We start from the raw sequence: 22,710 nt of genomic DNA on the forward strand, positions 1-22,710 counted from the left end.
CCAAAAGCTATTTATTAAAAATGTATAAAAATTATTTATGCTTTATCATCATATGTTTGTGCTATATTACCTGTGTCTTAAGAATGCTTTTTATATTCCTTTCTATATTTATGTCCTGCCTTTTTCCCGTGTGACTTTGTAATCCCCATTCCCGAAACCACTGTACTTCTTCTTCCCAGCCATAAAAATAGCTAATTGTTTTATGTAGTCATAATGATGTCACCTTACAATAAATTTGAAAAATAACTTTTAGGCATTTATTAGGTTTTAGATGGTATGTTTAGTGATCATTTTGATATAGAGGTATCTTTATAGTTGTAGGGCGTAGAGGCAAAGAAACCAGAAGAGATAGGTAAAGATTGGGCAGCGTCTATGTCATTTATTACTGGGATCTAGGATTGCTGAGTATTTTCTAGCATATTACTAGAAAATCTTAGAATCAGAATTTTTGGGTAAACTTCCAAATTCCTTAATATCCTTTACATTTGTAGTTTTTCCTTCTATTTGTACCTCTAAGATTAAGTAGAGACTGTGTTCTAAGTTATTCTTATATACTCTTGTGTTTTCTGTTTGAAATTTGTGATGGATATGACATCTTGACTGGTACTAGCACTGCAGTCATTTCAAAATACTCCCAACCTTTCTACCTCCACTTTTTGCCTTTCCCTGTTTTGACCTTAGATCAGAAGATTCTTTTGCTTAGTGCAGACATGAGGCAAAAAATAGCAGTGATGTGTGATGCAAGACTGCTCACGGAAATGAGGACTAAGTAGTATTGTGAGTTGAAGGATGTTTCTGACCCTTAGCTGTTAGTTATCTGGATGGAAGAAGGCTGGAACATTGTTAAAACTCCTGAGAATTTTCCCTTTTGGATACAAAGGTTGATGGGAAGTGTGTCTGTCAGTATAGAGCCAGCCACATCTTCAAAATTACTTTGTAAACCATTGCTATTAGCATGGGCTTAAATCCTTAAAGAATATGTTGTTTACAGTTAATTATCTTTGACTTCTGTGGTCATTAGACACTTAACATAAAATTATCTAAATTTTAAGGCTCAATGATCTTTTAATGACTCAAATAATGTACTTTTTAGACCTACCAGTCAGTTTTCATTTTTATTCTAAATAACCTTGGGTTTGTACATTGAATATTAAAATGTAAAATTGGGAATATTTAATTATCAGAATTGATCACTACAATTTAACATTTTAAAATAAGGGACAAGCTTTTCTGGGTAAGAATATAAGCACAAGTAAAGGAAAAGATAAGAATTGGGGGAAATTTTAAAATAATAGTTGAGATTAATTAAGTCTAAATCAAATATATTCATAGGAACAATATTTTACTTTTTTTTGTTGTTTGAATAGGAATATCGTTCAGAAAAATCTCTTGAAGAATTGAGTAAACTTGTACCACCAGAATGCCATTGGTATGATTCTTTTTTTTGGTATGAATTTCTATCCCTTTAAAAACAGAAGTTGAATATGACTAGTACCGAATATGTTGTTGTCCCCATTTTGAACATAAGGAAGACACTATTAATCTGACATGAAAAGTCCCTGGTCTCATTAATGTAGCAGAATTGTGCCATTGAAAACTTTAAAGTCCAAGATTCTTGAGACATGGATTTATTTAACAGATTTTGTATGTGTGTATGCGAATATGTGCTAAGCACTGTTCTAGGTATAGTGATTCATAATCAGACCTAGGTGATTCAGAAGATTGCTTCAATTTGCACATTTTACATTTGAACAAATAATCAGTTTCTCCAGTGATTTTCTGTCATCTCAGTATCTTAATTGTCTAGAAACAGTCTTTTTCTTGGTTCTTAAATTTCCTTTTTCTCAGATAAGCCCACTGGAAATAATTCGTTAAGTTGCATGAATTTCTTTTTTTAACCTTAGTTGTTTCTATTTCATATTAACAGTGTACGTGAAGGAAAATTGGAGCATACACTTGCCCGAGACTTGGTTCCAGGTGATACAGTTTGCCTTTCTGTTGGGGACAGAGTTCCTGCTGACTTACGCTTGTTTGAGGTAAGTTTGGGGATCTGATTATAATAAGTGAGAATACTTGGATGTAGATTAAAGGATAAATATGACCAGTTTTAAGGAATTAGCACATAGTTGATTTGAAACATTTGGTATTCTACTTTAAAATGTGACATATATAAACATTTTTTTTTTCTTAAAACCTATCTGTCTCTAATGTACCATCTTTTGAAGTGTCTGTTTAGTGACCTGCAGATCTTTATGGAAACCTGCATGTTAGGGACTGTGGGAGATACAAAGATGATATGATAGAATTCTTGTGACTAGGGAACATATTATGTGTATACAGATCACTCAGCATAAAATAGAACTCGGTAATTGAGTAAGAGAAGTTCAAAGAATAGGGTGTAGACATGTAAAGAAGGAAGAGGTTCTACCTGATTTGAATGAGATCAGAATATGTCTCAGACAACATGGCTTTGGCAGTGATAATTGAAGAGTAGTACTGGACAAAGATGGGGAAGACATTGAAGGAATACTATTCAGATCACTATCAGCATTCCAGTGTGTGATACTCTGCTGGGATATGTTAAGAATAGAAAATGTGTGATGGAATCAGATTTTTTGATTAGGAATTACCTTTTGAGGCTTCTATGCAGTTGGCAAATGTTACCCTTAATTTGGCTGCAGTGTATAGAATAGATTGAAGAACTGGAAGGTGGAGATAGGCATCTAGTTTAACAGGCTTTCATAATCCATTAATATGCAGGTCTTATCCACTATTGGAATTAAGCTGTTTGTTAACACTTACAGAGCAGTCAGTCTTTAAATGCTATGGGTGTTCTTGTCAAGGCTGTGGAAGGCCTGAAGAACCTTTTAGACTAGAATAAGAACAAATTTGGCTTAGTCTTTAAGTAGAGGCCTTTTTTCAAATACTTAAAGTTTGTCCTTAGAAAGCTAATGGATTGTTTTAATTGGGTGAATAGGAATAATTGATAATATTGCAAATGTTAGTAACTTTATAATTTTTTTCTCTTATTTACAGGTCTTTTTAATGTTAATTCTTTCCTGCTCTTCAGTTCCTAATATTTTGTTGATGACAATACCTTGAATTATTCTTCCTCAGAGATTAAGTAGTCTTGTCACTTGGCATAAATTATCTTCTCTTCCCCCAGAAAACCCTAATTTAAATTCATGGAATTTATGCCATTCTTTATTCTGGGGTACTTCTCTTCCAGTTGAGAAGCAGACCTTCTCATTGGGATAATTAGAAGATGGTGTTTCCCATTTGCACGGTTTGAGAAGTATAATGATAGAAACCTCAAAACACCATTAGAGTTTGGTAAACTATTTTAGGGTTTTCATTTAAATAAGGGTTAATTGACGTGACAGTTAATTATTTCAAAGTTCACATGTAAACAGGAAAAAAAACCTGTCAGTATGGATTGGTATGTATTTTGTCTACTCAGCAAATATATATTGAAGACATTGAATGTTTTGTTTTGTTTTTATTTTTATTTGCTTTTAAGATAGAATCTCACTCTGTTGCCCAGGCTCAAGTGCAGTGATACAATCTAGGCTCACTGCAAACTCCGTCTCCCAGGTTCAAGCAATACTCCTGCCTCAGCCTCCCAAGTAGCTGGGATTACAGATGCCTGCCCAGCTAATTTTTTAGTGTTTTTAGTAGAGATAGGGTTTTGCCATGTTGGCCAGGCTAGTCTTGAACTCTTGACCTCAGGTGATCCACCTGCCTTGGCCTCCCAAAGTGCTGAGATTGCAGGCATGAGCCACTGTGCCCGGCTGACATTGTGAATTTAATAAGAATTATAAGGATATGTCTTGTGGAGTAAAATAAGGATATGTCTTGTTTTCCCCCTACTTGTTAACTTCGCAAACGTTTCATCAGTACGTTTTATTCTGCAGTACTGTAGTTAGGTTGATTTTTGTTCTAGTTAATCCACTTTTACATATACAGTTGAACATTTTTTATTCTCTCTCTCTGCCTTGATTTAGCCCTGTTTGTTTTGCCTACTACCTGGTACCCCAAACAGACTTTTGCAACTACTTTGACTGCATATTGAAATAACTTTCCTTAAAGAGTTGGGAGTCTTTTAACCTGCATCTAAATTTAAATGTACTGACTTAAGGAATAGGCTGATAAAGTCGGTTTCTCTTCTGAACACAGAAGCTGTTAGTTTTTGGAATTAGATTGGCTTATTGGAGTTTTGTTTGCTCAGTTTGGCTATGGTGATCTTTGGATAATTTGTAAGGCTAACTGGTCATTTGATACTACTGTATGAAATAAACTCTCATTAGAGTTTAAAGGAACCAGAAAACTTAGTCATCTTTGGGATATTACTAATTTCCTCCAAAGCACATAGATTTCACTTTAGAGAAAGCAAGTCTGTGAACTTGTGCTGTGTAGTTAGTCCTCTTATAGACTAGGCCTAAGGCCAAGGTTGCTACTTTAGTGTCATCATTTTGCAACTCTGATTCCTGTTAAAAATTTTACTGGTTTCAGATTTTGACTGTAAACTTGCCTGGGCCCTCAGCAACTTCTTGTTAGCACATTCAGTGACCTGACTGCTGTACAACTTTTATCTGGTATGATATCTTCATAGGCTGTGTCTTAGCTTGGGCTCCTTTAACAAATACCATGCCATTTGTTTTTCCACAGTTAAGGAGGCTGGAAGTTCAAGGTCAAGGTCTGGCAGAATTTGGGTTCTGGTGAGGACTCTCTTGCTAGCTTGAGTGGCTGTCTTCTTGCAGTGTCTTCACATGGCAGAGACAGCAATTTCTCTCTCTTCCTCTTATTACAGCCACTAATGGCATCATAAGGACTAGCCTCATGACCTCATCTGAACCGAATTACCTCCCAGGGCTCCATCTCCAAATACTCTAACATTGACTGTAGAGCTTCAGCATATGACTTTTGGGGATACATAGTTAAGACTGTGATAGGCTGAGACTGCCATTTTGTTTATACTTTTTAAAGACTGGTATTGATAACTTAAGGAATTGTGTAGTTTTTCCCTTGCCTGTGTCAGGTTTTCAGAAGCCAGTAGTTGAGCCAAGATAGTTTTCCCTTGGTATCCATTGGGAATTGGTCCTAGTACCCACAGATACCAAAATCCAAAGATGCTTAAGTCCCTTGTATACAATTGAGTAGTATTTGTATATAACCTCTGCACATTTTTATGTATAGTTTAAATCATCTCTAGAATACTTATAACTCCTAATAAAATATAAATGCTATTTCAACGGTTGTTATACTGTATTTTTAAAAATCTGTATTTTTTTTTTACTGTTGTATTTTTAAAATCTTAGTTTCTTTCTTTCTTTTTTTTTTCTTGAGACGGAGTCTTGCTCTATCACTAGGCTGGAGTGCAGTGGCGCAATCTCAGCTCACTGCAACCTCCGCCTCCTGGGTTCAAGCGATTCTTCCGCCTCAGCCTCCCGGGTAGCTGGGACCACAGGCTCATGTCACCATGCCCGGCTATTTTTTGTATTTTTAGTAGAGACGGGGTTTCACCATGTTGGCCAGGATGGTCTCGATCTCTTGACCTCGTGATCCACCCGCCTCAGCCTCCCAAAGTGCTGTTCTGCCTGTGATTGATTGCATTCACTGCGACAGAGGGAGGACTGTATGTGTTGGTGGCAGTGGCCTTTCCAGCAGGAATCTGAGAGGCACTGATGGAGCTGGGACAGTAAAACGTAGAAGAATTGAGATTTGGGCAAGTTCTTTGTCCCCCACCCACCCTGAGGGTTTTTATGTTAATTTTTAATATATTTGAGAAGAGGCACCACTGGCCAATTACTTGATAATAGCCAATGGATTGGTCAGACAATGACTTTAGATGAAGCAATCTTATTGACTGTGTATGCCTACATAATGTACTTTTTACCTTTGTGAAAACACAGCATATTTTCAGTATTGTTTCAGGTAAAGTCTATATCAATATTTGAACAAAGAATTCTTTGTAAGAAAAAATATTGTGATGGTCAGAGGAAAAGAGGTTGTGTTTTGTTTTTGTCTTTTGAAAATATTTTACCTCTCTCTGCTATAAATTTCTTAGCCCAATAATATATCACTTGAAATGATAGCAAGACGTTCTTTCACTTGGAGTTCTGAATAAGTCTGTTGACACTCTCCTTAGTCGTTCATATGCTTACAGTTGGCCGACATCATTTTTTTAAAACATATTTTTGATCTGATGATTTTCTAAATGTATCAAACTTCTTTCAGAGAATTACCACTTGGGCTAGGAGCCACGATTAAGACATTTTAATGATACTAGATTATCAGACCATTTTAATCTAGGCAGAAAGGTTAGTTCTATTAGGAGTCAGGATCTACTAGGGCCAAGCTCAGGATTCCAAACTTAAGAACACACCAGTGGGCATTATATTGGGAGCCATTTTTTAATCTCATGAATCCTTGTTCTTTGTTACAGGATAGCAGTTTGGCTCAGTGAGTAGTTTTTGGTGTCTTCAGGGCTTGTTCCTTTCTGTTCCCTAGTTCTAAGGAGAAGTACAAACCAAAGATAATGGGCATGATTGAGCCAGCACAGATATACTTTGGCTACCTGCCACCTGAAGGAGTCATAAATAATCTCCTTGCCTGGAACCTCACGTAGCCATTATGTCCCTGTTTGTGAGGCTCACATTTGTGCACAGTCTTTTTGTTAAGACCCACTAACAAGCACCTTCCTCCACTTTGGGTAAATCCATTAGTGGAACAATCTTTCTGCGTCAAGCATTCTGATTTCCTGAGTTAACAAAATACATGTTCCATTTACTCAGTGGAGAAGTTAGTATTCTGGCAAAACCCAGGTTGCAATTCTGTTTTAGTTTGTTATGCTTTTTTCAAAAAGAACCTTTTCAAATATTTGAAAGGTTCTTTACATTTTAGTAAGCAATATAGTGATATTTTAAATTTACTTATAAAGCTAATTTAGGCAAGTATAATCCCTTTCCTAGAAAATCAGTCTTTTATGAAACCATTTTTGCCATTTAGCCCATACTTAAATACCATGTACAGATCATTGTACCAGGCTACAGGGCTTAAAAGTGAAAAAAAGACAGTGTGCCCTCTCCATTGGCAGACACCAACTTGGAAACAACTGTGGTTCAGAGAATGGTATGTGTCTGCTCATGAAGTGAATACAAAGAATGATCTGTGTCTGCACATGAACCATGTGAGCTTAGGCAAGCTGCTTGATTTTTTCAGGCCTGTTTTATCACTGTGACATAGAGTTTCCCTAGAGCAATGCATCCCAACTTTTAATGTGCATAGGAATCATCTGGGCTCTGTTTTGACAGGTATGGGGTGGTGCCTGAGATATTCTGCGTGCTTGACCAGCTCTTAGACTATGCCAAAATCACTGGTCCATCCACCACATTAAAAAAAATTTATTTAAAACAGATTTATTACGATACAATATACATATCTTACAGTTCATACTTTTAAAGTGTGTCACTCAGTGGTTTTCAGTTTATTCGCACTTGTACACCCATCACCACAATCTAATTGTAGAACATTTTCTTCACTCTCAAAAGAAAACCTGTACCTTTCAGCATTCTGTATTTTCTCTGCCTCTAGCAGCCACTAATCTGCTTGCCACTGAAATACATTTGCCTATTCTGGACATTTCATGTAAGTAGAATTATACAATATGTAGTCTTTTATGTCTGGCCTCTTTCATTTAACATAGTGTTTTTAGGTACTTCATGCAAGTATATCATTGTTTTTTACTGCCAAATAATTTTCCATTGTAAGGATTTATATCTCATAGTTGGTGAATTTAATCCATTTACACTTACAGTGATTACTGATAGGAAAGGACTTACATCACTTCGTTATGTTTTCTATTTTTGTTATCTTTTTATGTTCCTCAGTTTCTCCATTGTGCCCTTGTGTTTGATCTTTTTCCCATGCCCCTTCGATTAATTTTTTAAAGTACCTTTTTTTATTCTATTTTCTCTGCATATTTTTATTTATTTTCTTAGTGATTACATGTGGATTACAATGAACATCCTAACCTTATAACAATCTAATTTGAAGTGATGCCAACTTTGCTTCAATAGCATACAAAATTGTACAGCCCATACCTCCCTCACCTTTATTATTGTTGCAAATGACATCTTTATATATTCTGTGCCCATTAATATAGATTTATAAGTGTTCTATGCATTTATAAGTTTTTAATTCTATAGAAAACAAACACAGAAGTTATAAACTCAACATACAATAATATTGACTCTTATGTTTACCTACATTGTTAGCTTCATTGGAGTTATGTCTTCATATGACTGAGTTACTTTCTACTTTCTTTCAGCCTAATGGGCTGTCTTTTAGCATTTCTTATGAGTCAGTTCTTATTAGTGATGAACTCTTTTAGCTTTTGTTTATTTAGGAATTCAAAAATTTCTCCTTCGTTTTTAAAAGATAATGTTGCCAAGTAGAAAATTATTGGTTGACAGTTTTTTTCCTGAATACTATAAATGTCTGCTGCTTTTGGGCTCTGTAGTTTCTGATTAGGCATGGACAATTAATGAAAATTCCATTATGTGGTAAGTTGTTTCTGTGGCTGTTTTCAAGATTCTGTCTTTATCTTTCAATGGTTTGATTATAAAGTGTCTCATTGTGGATGTCTTTGAGTTTATTCTATTTGGATTTCATTGAGCTCCTTGGTTGTATAGATTTATGTCTTTCATCAAGTTGAGAAAGTTTTTAGTCATTGTATCTTCAGCTATTAGTGTCACCTTCTCTTTTTTCCTTCTGAGACTTGTACTGGCATACCTCATTTTTTCATGCTTCAAAGATAATTTTATTGTTATTATTATTATTATTATTATTATTATTAATAGATTTGTGGTAACCCTGTGTCAGGCAAGACTGTTGGTGCCATTTTTTCAATAGCATGTGCTCACTTTGTGTCTCTGTGTCACATTTTGGAAATTCTCACAGTATTTCAGACTTTTTCAATATTATGTCTATTATGGTGATCTGTGATCAGTGTGGTCTTTGCTGTTACTGTTATAATTGTTTTGGGGCACCATTAACTATGTCCATGTAAGACCATGAATGTAATAAATAAATGTTGTGTGTGTTCTGACTGCTGCACTGCCTGACTGTTCCTTTGTCTCTTTCCCTCTCCTTGGGCTTTTCTGTCCTCTGAGAAACAACAATATGCAAATTAAGCCAATTAATAACCGTACAGTGACCTCTTAAGTGTTCAAGTGAAAGGAAAAATCGCATGTCTTTCACTTTAAGTCAAAAGCTAGAAATTATTAAGCTTAGTGAGGAATGCCTGTCAAAAGGTGAGATAGGCTGAAAGCTAGGCCTCTTGCCCCAAACAATTAGCCAAGTTGTGAATGCAAAGAAAAAGTTCTTGAAGGAAATTAAAAGTGCTATTCCAGTGAACACACTAATGATAAGAAGCAAAATAGCCTTATTGTATATATGAAGAAAGTTGGAAAGGTTTAGATAAAATATAAAAGTAGCTACAATATTCTCTTAAATCAAACCTAATCCAGAATAAGACCCTAACTCTCTTCAGTTCTATGAAGGCTGAGAAAAGTAAGGAAGCTGCTGAAGAAAAGATTGAAGCTTGCAGAGGTTGGTTCATGAGGTTTAAAAAGAGAAGCTGTAGGCTGGGCGCAGTGGCTCACGCTTGTAATCCCAGCACTTTGGGAGGCCGAGGCAGGTGGATCACAAGGTCAAGAGATCGAGACCATCCTGGCCAACATGGTGAAACCCTGTTTTCTACTAAAAATACAAAAAATTAGCCGGACATGGCGGCACATGCCTGCAATCCCAGCTACTTGGGAGGCTGAGACAGGAGAATTGCTTGAACCCAGGAGGCGGAGGTTGCGTTGAGCTCAGAATGCGCCACTGCACTCCAGCCTGGGCAACAAGAGCAAAACTCCATTTCAAAAAATAAATAAGTAAATAAATAAAGAAGCCATTTCTATACATAAAAGTACAAGATGAACCTGTGATCCCAGCACTTCGGGGGACCAAGGCAGAGTTCAAGACCAGCCTAACCGAAATGGTAAAACCCCGTATCTACTAAAAAATAGAAAAATTAGCCGGGCACAGTGACAGGTGTCTGTAATCCCAGCTACTCGGGAGGCTGAGGCAGAATTGCTTGAACTTGGGTGGGCAGAGGTTGCAGTGAGCCAAGATTGCACCACTGCACTCCAGCCTGGGTGACAGAGAGACTCGGTCTCAAAAAAAAAAAAAATGGTGCAAGATGAAACAGGAGATGTTGATGGAAAAGCTGTAGTAAGTTATTCAGAAGATGTAGCTAAGATCATTAAGCAAGCTGGTTATACTGAACATTTTCAATGTAGATGAAACAGCTTTCTGTTGAAAGAGGATGCCATCTAGAACTTTCATAGCTAGAGAGAAATCATTGCCTGACATCAAATCTTCAAAGGTCAGGCTGACTCTTATTAGGGGCTAATGCAGCTGGTGACTTGAAGTTGAAGCCACTGCTCACTGATGTTTTGAAAACCTTAAGGCACTTAAAGCATTAATTGTGTGAAATGTACTCTGCTTGTGCTCTAGAAATGAAACAACAAAACCTGCATAACAGGAGATCTGTTTATAGCATGGTTTACTGAATATTTTTAGCCCGATTGTATTAATCCATTCTTAACACTGCTATAAAGAACTACCCAAGACTGGGTAATAAAGAAAAGAGGTTTAACTGACTTACAGTTCTACATGGCTGGGGAGGCCTCAGGAAACTTACAATCATGGTGGAAGGCAAAGGAAGCAAACACCTTCACAAGGTAGAAGGAAAAACAAGGAAGAAGAAACTTCCAAACACTTAAAAAACCATCAGATCTCCTGAGAATTCACTATCATGAGAACAGCAGTGGGGGAACCACACCCATTATCCAGTGAACTCCCTCCCTTGACATGTGGGGATTACAATTTGAGATGAGATTTGGGTAGGGATGTAGAACCAAACCATATTACCACTATTGAGACCTACCACTCAGAAAAAATGATTCCTTTTAAAATATTTCTACTTTACTGATAATGTACCTAGTTATTCAAGAGCTCTGATGGAGACATAGAAGGGATTCATATTTTCATGGCTTATAACACAGCATCCATTCGGCAGCCCATATATCAAGGAATAATTTCAAATTTCAAGTCTTATTATTTAAGAAATAGGGTTTGTAAGGCCATAGATGGTGATTCCTCTGGTGGATCTGGGCAAAGTAAATTGAAAACTCTCTGGAGAGGATTCACCATTCTAGGTGTCACTAAAAACATTTGTGATTTGTGGGAGGAGGTCAAAATGACAACATTAACAGGAGTTGAGAAGAAGTCCATTCCAACCCTCTTGCATCCAAGAGAGGTTCAAGACGTCAGACTTTAATGGAGGAAGTAAGGGCAGATGTGGTAGAAATGAGAAGAGAACTAGAATTAGAAGTAGATCCTGAAAATTATTACTGAATTGCTGCAGTCTCATGATAAAACTTGAACAGATGAGGAGTTCTTTCTTATGGATGATTTCACAGAAAGTACTTTCTTATGGTAGAACCTACATCTGGTGAAGATACCGTGAACATTGTTGAAACGATAACAAAGGACTTAGAGTATTTTATAAACTTAGATGACAAAGCAGTGGCAGGGTTTGAGAGAATTAACTCCAATTTTGAAAGTGGTTCTACTGTGCTGCCAAACAGCATCAGATGCTACAGAGAAATCATTTGTGAAAGGAAGAGTCAGTTGATGAGATAAACCTCATTATTTTATTTTAGGAAATTGCTACAACCTCTGCAACTTTCAACAACCACCACTCTGATCAGTCAACAGCCATTAACATCAAGGCAAGACCCCCTACCAGCCAAAATATTATGACTCACTGAGGGCTCAGGTGATTGTTAGCATTTTTTTTAGCAATAAGATATTTTAAAGTTAAGGTATATACATTGCTTTTTTAGGCATAATGCAATTGAACACTTAATAGACTGCAGTGTAGTGTAAACATAACTTTTATGTGAACTGGGGAAACAAAACATTTGTGTGACTTTATTGTGATATTCATTTTATTGTGGTGGTCTGGAACCAAACCTGCAGTATTTATCTCTGAGGTATGCCTGTATGTTATGTTTGATACTATCCCACAGGTCCCTTAGGCCCTGTTCATTTTTCTCTTCTTTCTGTCCTTTAGACTGGTGAGTTTCAGTTGTCTTGTATGCAAGGTTGCTGATTGTTTTGTTCTGCCTGTTCAAATCTGCTGTTGAACCCCCTTCTTGTGAACTTTTAATTTCAGTTATTGTATTTTTTGGTACCAGGGTTTCTGTTTGTTTCCTTTTTTTAAATAATTTTTTCTCTGTAGATACTCTCTGTTCTTAAATTGCTTTCTTGACTGCCTTTAGTTCTTTGCCTCTCGTTTCCTTTGTTTCACTGAGCATACTTGAGACAGTTGACCTAAAGTCTTATTCTAGTTAAGTTGAATGTGTAGGCTTCCTCAGGGATGGTTTATGTCAGTTTATTTTTTCTTGTGAATGAGCCTCATTTTCCTATCTTTGTGTGTTTTGTTGAGAACTGAACATTTTGACTATTATAATGTTGTAACTGGACATAAGATTCTTCCTCTTCCCCAGAGTTTATTGTTTTTGATTGTGAAGGCTGAAGTTGTCTATTTGTTTAGTGGCTTTTTCAAATTGTCTTCCCAAAGACTGTATCCTTTGTCATGTGTGGCCTGATCTGAGCAGCCAGGATTTACTGCCTAGAACCAAAAAGAAAATATATACCATTCTCCTACTCTCTGAGCTGGAGTACTTCAGTGCTAAGCCAGGCTGTGGACTACTCTGCCATTTCCCTCATCTCCTGCTTGTGCTGAACCCACATAGCTGCCAGAGATGCAATCCTAGGGTCTTTCCATGTTTTTTCTGAGAAGTGTCCAGTCCAAGGCATATTGTACTCCCTCTTCCCTGGTATTTGCACTGGCCCTTCTAAGTCCTAATTTCCCTAAGAAACTTCCACTTCACCCTCTTGTCAGCCTTTCAGTATGTCTCCTGGTTGTCCTGTCTAGAGCCTTTTTGGCTGCTAGTATGTCTTTAATATTTTCACAAATGTCCAGAAAGCCACTCTAGCTGGATGGGGTAGGGATGTGAAATAAAAGCCAGCCTTTGTACTAGGCTCTCAGGGAACTGCCAGACAGGTCAAAACATAACAACTGGAGTATTTTCAGAAGATCTGTATTAGCCCCTTGGTACCAGTAAGCTTCAACGAGAGTTGCAGGCTGCTGTCTCTATTCTCACTGAATTTTTTTAAGAAAACATAGTGGCATTTTGTTTACCTGGGCAGGTAAATGCCACTATGTTTTCTTACAGAAATTCAGTTGCCTTTTTCTTCATTAAGCACTCTCCTGGTTGTTTTAAGTTTTTGATTCCAGAGTTGATTCTGTCAGTTTTTGCCAGTTTATGCTTGTTTCAGCAAGGGATCAATTTTTCAAGTACCTTGCTCCACTATTTTGTTACATCACTCCCAAGTTACAAGTTTTTACTGCAATGTGGTAGGTTTTTGGTATGTAAGTTTGATACATTCTCTTACTGTGATTTATCACTGAAACTTTGCTTTTAGAAGTTTCTGAATTTAACTTATATACAAAAATGGTAACAAAAAGAGCAGTTTATTTTTCAAATATTGTAGAAAGTAGAAATTTTAAATTAGTTGTTGAAAGAAATTGAGTAGAATGTTGGAGAAGATATATAGTATATTTGTATAGTTTAGGAACATTCCTGTTCACTAAAAATTGTTTGTCACACATGTTTGACCTGGGAAAGGATGTCTGTTTCTGTAATAGATATTATTATATGACTCAGAACCACTCTGGAGATACTTATAACACTGGGAAGGTGATCTTTTAAATCACCCTCCTAGTAAGAATAAATAATAAGCCTCGGCTACTTAATGTTTTGTTGTTGGCTTTTTATAGTTCAGTGGCTTAAAAGCAATGTGAGCTGAAAAATACTATTCATGCTAAAAAGGCTAAAGAGAAACAACTTTTGTTTCTTACTAAGTCAGATTTACAAAGACATATCTTTGTAATACATACAAGTGAGACTAAATTAGTGCAGTTTTGTTTTTTATTTTTATTTATTATATTTATTTATTTTTTTAATTGCATTTTAGGTTTTGGGGTACATGTGAAAAACATGCAAGATTGTTGCACAGGTGCATACGTGGCAGTGTGATTTGCTGCCTTCCTCCCCTTCACCTATACGTGACATTTCTCCCCATGCTGTCTCTCCCCAACTCCCCACCCCTCACTGTCCCCCCAGCTCCTCCCCAACAGACCCCAGTGTATAGTGCTCCCTTCCCTGTGTCCATGTGTTCTCATTGTTCAACACCCGTCTATGAGTGAGAACATGCGATGTTTGATTTTGTGTTCTTGTGTCAGTTTGCTGAGAATGATGGTTTCCAAGTTCATCCATGTCCCTACAAAGGACGCGAACTCATCGTTTTTGATGGCTGCATAATATTCCATGGTGTATATGTGCCGCATTTTTCCTGTCCAGTCTATCATCGATGGGCATTTGGGTTGGTTCCAGGTCTTTGCTATTGTAAACTGTGCTGCAATGAACATTCGTGTGCATATGTCCTTATAGTAGAACGATTTATAATCCTTTGGATATATACCCAGTAATGGGATTGCTGGGTCAAGTGGAATTTCTATTTCTAGGTCCTTGAGGAATCGCCACACTGTCTTCCACAATGATTGAACTAGTTTACACACCCACCAACAGTGTAAAAGTGTTCCTATTTCTCCACATCCTCTCCAGCATCTGTCGTCTCCAGATTTTTTAATAATTGCCGTTCTAACTGGCGTGAGATGGTATCTCAATGTAGTTTTGATTTGCATTTCTCTAATGACCAGTGATGATGAGCATTTTTTCATATGCTTGTTGGCCTCATGTATGTCTTCTTTTGTAAAGTATCTGTTCATATCCTTCGCCCATTTTTGAATGTGCTTGTTTGTTTTTTTCTTGTAAATCTGTTTTAGTTCGTTGTAAATTCTGGATATCAGCCCTTTGTCAGATGGGTAGGCTGCAAAAACTTTTTCCCATTCTGTTGGTTGCCTATTCACTCTATTGACTGTTTCTTTCGCCGTGCAGAAGCTGTGGAGTTTGATTAGGTCCCATTTGTCTATTTTGGTTTTTGTTGCCAATGCTTTTGGTGTTTTGGTCATGAAGTCCTTGCCTATGCCTATGTCCTGAATGGTTTTGCCTAGGTTTCCTTCTAGTGTTTTTATGGTGTTAGGTCTTATGTTTAAGTCTTTAATCCATCTGGAGTTAATTTTAGTGCAAGGTGTCAGGAAGGGGTCCAGTTTCTGCTTTCTGCATATGGCTAGCCAGTTTTCCCAACACCACTTATTAAACAGGGAATCCTTTCCCCATTGCTTGTTTTTCTCAGGTTTGTCAAAGATTGGATGGTTGTAGATATGTTATGTTGCCTCCGACACCACCATTGGTCTATATCTCTGTTTTGGTACCAGTACCATGCTGTTTTGATTACTGTAGCCTTGTAGTATAGTTTGATGTCCGGTAGTGTGATGCCTTCTGCTTTGTTCTTTTTGCTTAGAATTGACTTGGCTATGCGGGCTCTCTTTTGGTTCCATATGAAGTTTAAGGTGGTTTTTTCCAGTTCCGTGAAGAAGGTCATTGGTAGCTTGATGGGGATAGCGTTGAATCTGTAAATTACTTTGGGCAGTATGGCCATTTTCATGATATTGATTCTTCCTAACCATGAACATGGAATGTTTCTCCATCTGTTTGTGTCCTCTCTTATTTCGTTGAGCAGTGGTTTGTAGTTCTCCTTGAAGAGGTCCTTTACGTTCCTTGTTAGTTGTATTCCTAGGTATTTTATTCTCTTTGTAGCAATTGTGAATGGCAGTTCGTTCTTGATTTGGCTGTCTTTAAGTCTGTTATTGGTGTATAGGAATGCTTGTGATTTTTGCACATTGATTTTGTATCCTGAGACTTTGCTGAAGTTGCTTATCAGTTTCAGGAGATTTTGGGCTGAGATGATGGGGTCTTCTAGATATACAATCATGTCGTCTGCAAATAAAGACAATTTGACTTCCTCCTTTCCTAATTGAATACCCTTTATTTCTTTTTCTTGCCTGATTGCTCTGGCTAGAACTTCCAGTACTATATTGAATAGGAGTGGTGAGAGGGCATCCTTGTCTAGTGCCAGATTTCAAAGGGAATGCTTCCAGGTTTTGCCCATTCAGTATGGTATTGGCTGTTGGTTTGTCATAAATAGCTTTTATTATTTTGAGATACGTTCCATCGATACCTAGTTTATTGAGGGTTTTTAGCATAAAGGGCTGTTGAATTTTGTCGAAGGCCTTCTCTACATCAATTGAGATAACCGTGGTTTTTGTCTTTGGTTCTGTTTATGTGGTGAATTACATTTATAGACTTGCGTATATCGAACCAGCCTTGCATCCCCGGGATGAATCCTACTTGATCATGGTGGATAAGCTTTTTGATGTGCTGTTGTAATCGGCTTGCCAGTATTTTATTGAAGATTTTTGCATCTATGTTCATCATGGATATTGGCCTGTAGTTTTCTTTTTTTGTTGAGTCCCTGACGGGTTTTGGTATCAGGATGATGTTGGTCTCATAAAATGATTTGGGAAGGATTCCCTCTTTTTGGATTATTTGGAATAGTTTCAGAAGGAATGGTACCAGTTCCTCTTCGTATGTCTGGTAGAATTTGGCTGTGAACCCATCTGGACCTGGGCTTTTTTTGGGTGGTAGGCTCTTAATTGCTGCCTCGACTTCAGACCTTGTTATTGGTCTATTCAGGGTTTCGACTTCTTCCTGGTTTAGGCTTGGGAGGAGGCAACTGTCCAGGAAATTTGATACATTCTCTTACTGTGATTTATCACTGAAACTTTGCTTTTAGAAGTTTCTGAATTTAACTTATATACAAAAATGGTAACAAAAAGAGCAGTTTATTTTTCAAATATTGTAGAAAGTAGAAATTTTAAATTAGTTGTTGAAAGAAATTGAGTAGAATGTTGGAGAAGATATATAGTATATTTGTATAGTTTAGGAACATTCCTGTTCACTAAAAATTGTTTGTCACACATGTTTGACCTGGGAAAGGATGTCTGTTTCTGTAATAGATATTATTATATGACTCAGAACCACTCTGGAGATACTTATAACACTGGGAAGGTGATCTTTTAAATCACCCTCCTAGTAAGAATAAATAATAAGCCTCGGCTACTTAATGTTTTGTTGTTGGCTTTTTATAGTTCAGTGGCTTAAAAGCAATGTGAGCTGAAAAATACTATTCATGTTAAAAAGGCTAAAGAGAAACAACTTTTGTTTCTTACTAAGTCAGATTTACAAAGACATATCTTTGTAATACGTACAAGTGAGACTAAATTAGTGAATTTTTGTTTTTTAAATATTTTTACTGCTTGATGGAAAGGACTGTAGCAAAAGTAGATCCCTTTTTAAAATTTGGTTTAATAGTCATAGTGAATTATCTTAGAACTCCTTGTTATCCAAATACTGGTCTTTAGATTATTGGCAGCTTGATCAGGTTCAATCTGTATACTCAAATCAGGAAGTTAGCAATTTATGCAAGCATTTACCATGGGATAAAATTAATTTCATGTATCATTTTCAATAATACGTAACACTTGGTTGGCTTGGCTTTGAGTGTTAATAAGTTAGAGTACATGAAGATTTTAAATTACATTTTTCTTCATTTGCATAAACAGTGAGGAATCTTATTTTTTGAGACCAGAAGTAAGAAATTTTGTCATGATTAGGCAGCTACAGGTGAATATTTTGGAAGATTGTTTTCTGGGGAGAGAAATCCATTTCTGATTTGCTTTTTAATGATTTGCTTTTAATTCTAGACTTGAGAGGTGATTGCCTTAGCAGTATATACTGTATGTTAAACTGTTCTTTAGCTTAAGAACTTATTTGTAGCTGCGATTTGTTTTAAATTTTTAAAAGTACTTTCTGCCTTTCAGGAAACCTTTATGACTGACATTTGCTTTCTTTCTCCCTAGTGTTTTATGGGAATAATAATCTTGTGAATTTTTCCGATCATTTTTATTGTGTAGATGTTAAATATTCAGATTATGGATTATATATTCATCTTGATTTTTATTTATATTCTGATTTTCGAACTGCTTTATAGTTTATTCACACCTCTACCAGAGTGCTTAAAGAAGAATAAAAGTGAAGATCAGTTTTCTTGTACATTAACAGGTCTTCTGAGGGTTTAATACTTAAACTTTTGGCTAGGTGGTATGGGGCTGGCTGATTCTTTGATTTCACTTTATCCTACCTTTCTCTCATGCATGCAATGAATATTTAATCTTTCTTCTCAGATGAAGTAAATTGTGAGTTTATTAAACTGTAATAGGCTTGCCTAATTTATTAAATTCCGCCTTTTCTTTCCCTCCACTCCCTCAAAACTACTTCCTATGAAAACTCTTGTAATCACTATTAAGAGAAAATAACTTGTGACTTAGAAAATATTCTTATTCAACAGATAGTTGAAATCTTTGCAGATTGGGATATTGTAAGATTTAGACAAATTTCATCATTTATATATTCTGATAATTTAAGTTTTAGTTATAAATATATGATATGGAAAAAAAAAATGAGTCCTGAGCCCCTTATTCTTCCTCATCAGCTTGTCTATTACACCAGACAAGGACTCTCTTAAGTGGCTGTTGTTCTGAGGCTGAAACCAAAGAGCTAGGTCACTGACAGAGCCATGAAACCATACTTTTCCTCTCTTTGAAAACAACAGATTAAAAAAAAAAATTCCTTCTCCCCATATTAATCACTTTATGTTAGTATTTATCCATGTTTAAGATTTACATTGAAAGCAAAAGTCTTCACAGGGAAAACATGAGTTTTACCTCTCTTAGGGAAGGAATTCTTTAAATTTCTGCAAGTATTTATGTTTAAATATTAGTGGGTCTTTTTCTAATTAAGATCATGGAAAATTATGTGCAACTCTGATTGTTGTAACAGGCATTAAAGATGAACTTGCTAAATAAAATGAACCTTATATAAGCTGTAATTCAGAAAACACATAATTTTTTTACATCTCATTGCTTTATGTATTATACCTGTCTTTTTCTATAAGTGGTTACATAATTAGGGAGGAGAAATAATTTGCAGATTGATCCTCTGAATAATTAAGAGGAATCTGGAGCTAAAATCTTTCAACATTGCAATTTTATCTGCATAGCTTTCTACCTCTATAACATTGGGTGAGTTACTTAACCTTTCAGTGTCTGTAAAACAGGGATAATAATAGTAACTTGTTAGTAGGAGTTGTTAGTAGGATTAAATGTGATAATTTAGCATAGGTATGTAGCATAGTGCCTTAGCAGACTGTAAGCAATGAAATGTCAGCCAGTTTTTTGTATTGGCATTATCTTTGAAGAAAGACCTATTTTAAGATTTTTTTCTTACCTTGCTAGTAAATGTGTTAGTATGAAAAGTTAAACAGTTCCAAATGTTCACGTGGAAAGAAAAGTAAAAAAAAAAAAAAAAAAGTTTGTTTAATAAAGAAAAATTTAATTTCCTTTGAACATGGCAGTTGTGTTTTAAATCTTTAGTTGGGTTGAGGTAATGAATCCAAATTTATTAACCAGCTTGTGTTTGCATACACAATTATGTTAAATGCAAAATCTTTTAAAGTCTAAAGGACTGTTGATCTGTGTTTTAAAGAATAATTTTTGTAAACTTATTTTGATACTAAAATGTATTCCATTGCCATAGTATCTAAAGTTTTGGGAAATGCTAGCACTATTTTGTCTCTCTGGAGTTATATGATATTTATTTTCATGCTGAATATTTTCAAACTTAACAATCTAATGTAAACTCTTATTTTTGCAGTTATATGTTTGCCTAACACACAAACACACCAAACATGTTTCTGTCCTCAAGGTCTTTGTACTATTTGTTCTCTTTACGTGGAATCCTCTCTCGGAGCAGTCGGGTCTATTCTCCAGCTTTTGGGGAGTGTTCTCTTCTATCTAAAATGTGACTCTATCTTTATTATGTTTGTTGTTTTCCCCCTACCTGGCATTATATTATATACTTGTGCTTATTTAAAATCACTTTCCCATTAGAATAATATCCAAGGGTAGAAACTTTGTTTTGTTCACTGCTGATTCTCCTACTGTATGTGATAAAGCACAGGGCCTGGCACATTGTAAGCTCTAACAAATATTTGAGTGAATGTAAGAATGGTGTTGATCAAATTAAAACAGTTTTGTTGTGGAGATGAAGATTCTGTTAACCAATTTTTAATAATCATTTTACATGATGTTATTTGAGGTTTTTATGCTCAGAAATAAACCATTTGAAAAGATGTTAATTTGTAACTTTTCACCCCCCCAAAAAAAAACAGAAAAAGATTTAAATTTAGAACACTTGGTACATAGTGTGAACTGAGAGTTAAGAAAAGCCTGATTGAGAATACTGACACAGCTTAAAATAGCAGTGGTACTGTGCAGTGATTTATCTTATTTTCTTTCCAGGAACTAGCTCAGTGCCTAACACTGATAGTCAATAAATGTTTGTTGGGTGAAGGAATGAGCCTGTAAAATGAGTAAAGTCATGAACTAATTCCTGGTTTCTTAAATAGTATCCTAAGGACCCTTGAATAGTTGCTTCTGGAATAAAATACATTGAAGTTTGCAATGGAATCACCTGGAGGGCTTGTAAATACAGTCTGTTAGGTTTACTTTCCCCATCTTGTGTTTGAGGTGGAGCAAAGCATTCTTATTTCTAAATTTCTAACAAGTTCTGAGGTAGTGGATGTGATGCTGTCCTTCTTTGAGAACCTTTGCTGTTATATCTGTATTCCTATTGAGGTAATTCACATTAATGTATTGAAGGTTTTGAGCAGCACTGCGGTAGAGGAAGCTGTGTAACTCATAACTGTTTCTAACTTATTTGGTCCTAGTCATCTTCCCCACTTATTTGTTTGTATGTATGTGTGTATGTATGTATGTATGTATCTATCCTCATAAAAGGGGTTTTTTTTTTTTTAATTCTGCGTGCTGGGGTAGGTAAATACTGTGTCAGGAGTGAAGACTTCAGAATTGAGCCGTGTTGCAGAGTTGGAAGATACTATGGTAGTTACGATCTGCATGAAAACATTTGTATACATTTTTGATTCTTGCAAATTGTAATTTGGAATAATAGTAGGGATGTATAGCAAGAATAATTTTATGAAAATTGGTTCCAAAATAATGAAATGATTTCTGAGTAACCTTTTTACTCTTTATTCATGTGTCACTTTCAGTCATCGTTGGTGGTTTTAATCTGCCAAGCCACATTTCCAGAACTTTAGGGACTTGTCAAAATTAGGAAATAATATTTTGTCATGAAAAGTTGAGTTTTCTCTAGATGAAGATTGAGTCTTAGCTAGTGTCAGATTTTCCCTAATTGTATTGTAAATTTTAGGCTAATCTAGTCTCATGGTGCAGCATTCTACTTTGCATATCTTAGATTTTGTTGACTTACTTGTATGATTTTACTGATTCTAGTCTTTTGTCTTAGAGTGATGGTTTTGATACAAGATGTGGCTAATCAATGGAAAAGGGATATTTGAGGAAGAAGTGATGATGAACTATGAACTCTAAAGATGTTAAATGTAGCACAAATTTGAATCTGGAATTCTTTATGTTCCCTAAGGCTGTGGATCTTTCCATTGATGAGTCCAGCTTGACAGGTGAGACAACGCCTTGTTCTAAGGTGACAGCTCCTCAGCCAGCTGCAACTAATGGAGATCTTGCATCAAGAAGTAACATTGCCTTTATGGGAACACTGGTCAGATGTGGCAAAGCAAAGGTAATTTTTTCTCTGTTTTGAAAAAAGCAGTTTATTTGTTTTAAACTATTTTCTTAATTATTTTTTGCTAATTTTATGTGGACTTTTTCAAATACCTGACAAAGAAAAGATAAAATTGAACTTAACCCATTACATCTATTTGTGAAACTGGGGAGAATCTGTGTCCCTGAAGTATAGTATTTCCATAGTTCTGCCATTTACCAGATAATGGAGAGTCCTTAATACCTCTTTCTTTTTAAAGAAAGAAACAGTTGTTTCATGGATATGTTTATTACTAGTTAGATAAGTTTTTAATTTAGTTGATATGATATTGGCTGTAATATTCTGACTATACATTGTTCACCTACTGATCGATTTCACATAGTTCATTTCCTGAATTCTGATACTCCACCAATGCAAAAGACAACATTCACTATCATATAAGGGGTAAAATGAAACTATATTAAATGTGTCTATTGAGGATAATACAGATTTGGATTTGAAAAATACTAATATAGGAAAAAAATAGCCCTCAGAATTGAGTCAGCAGTACTTTTTGTTTTGTTTTGTTTTCTTTTGTTTTTCTGAGACAGAGTCTCGCTTTGTCTCTAGGCTGGAGTACAGTGGTGCAGTCTCAGCTCACTACAGGCTCCACTTCCTGGGTTTAAGTGATTCTCCTGCCTCAGCCTCCCATGTAGCTGGAATTGTAGGCACATTCCACCACGCCTGGCTAATTTTTTGTATTTTTGGTAGAGTTGGTGTTTCACCGTGTTGGCCAAGCTGATCTTGAACCCCTGACCTCAACTGATCCACCCGCCTCAGCCTCCCAAAGTGCTGGGATTACAGG

The 22,710-nt window shown here is 36.0% G+C and overlaps 1 protein-coding gene across 6 annotated transcripts in view; it reads left to right on the forward strand.

Moving 5' to 3' along the window:
* Positions 1–22,710, forward strand: part of ATP2C1 (ATPase secretory pathway Ca2+ transporting 1) — a 167,435-nt gene that overhangs the window by 82,016 nt on the left and 62,709 nt on the right. For all 6 annotated transcript variants that reach the window (XM_064378683.1, XM_064378684.1, XM_064378686.1 and 3 more), the window contains 3 exons: positions 1,368–1,429; positions 1,928–2,036; positions 21,729–21,884. In XM_064378683.1, the coding sequence (XP_064234753.1) occupies positions 1,368–1,429; positions 1,928–2,036; positions 21,729–21,884 (327 nt within the window). The remainder of the gene's footprint in view (positions 1–1,367; positions 1,430–1,927; positions 2,037–21,728; positions 21,885–22,710) is intronic.

The sequence above is a fragment of the Aotus nancymaae genome, unplaced genomic scaffold, assembly GCF_030222135.1.
Source record: "Aotus nancymaae isolate 86718 unplaced genomic scaffold, 86718_ANA_hifiasm-v0.15.2.pri h1tg000019l, whole genome shotgun sequence".
NCBI lineage: Eukaryota > Metazoa > Chordata > Mammalia > Primates > Aotidae > Aotus > Aotus nancymaae.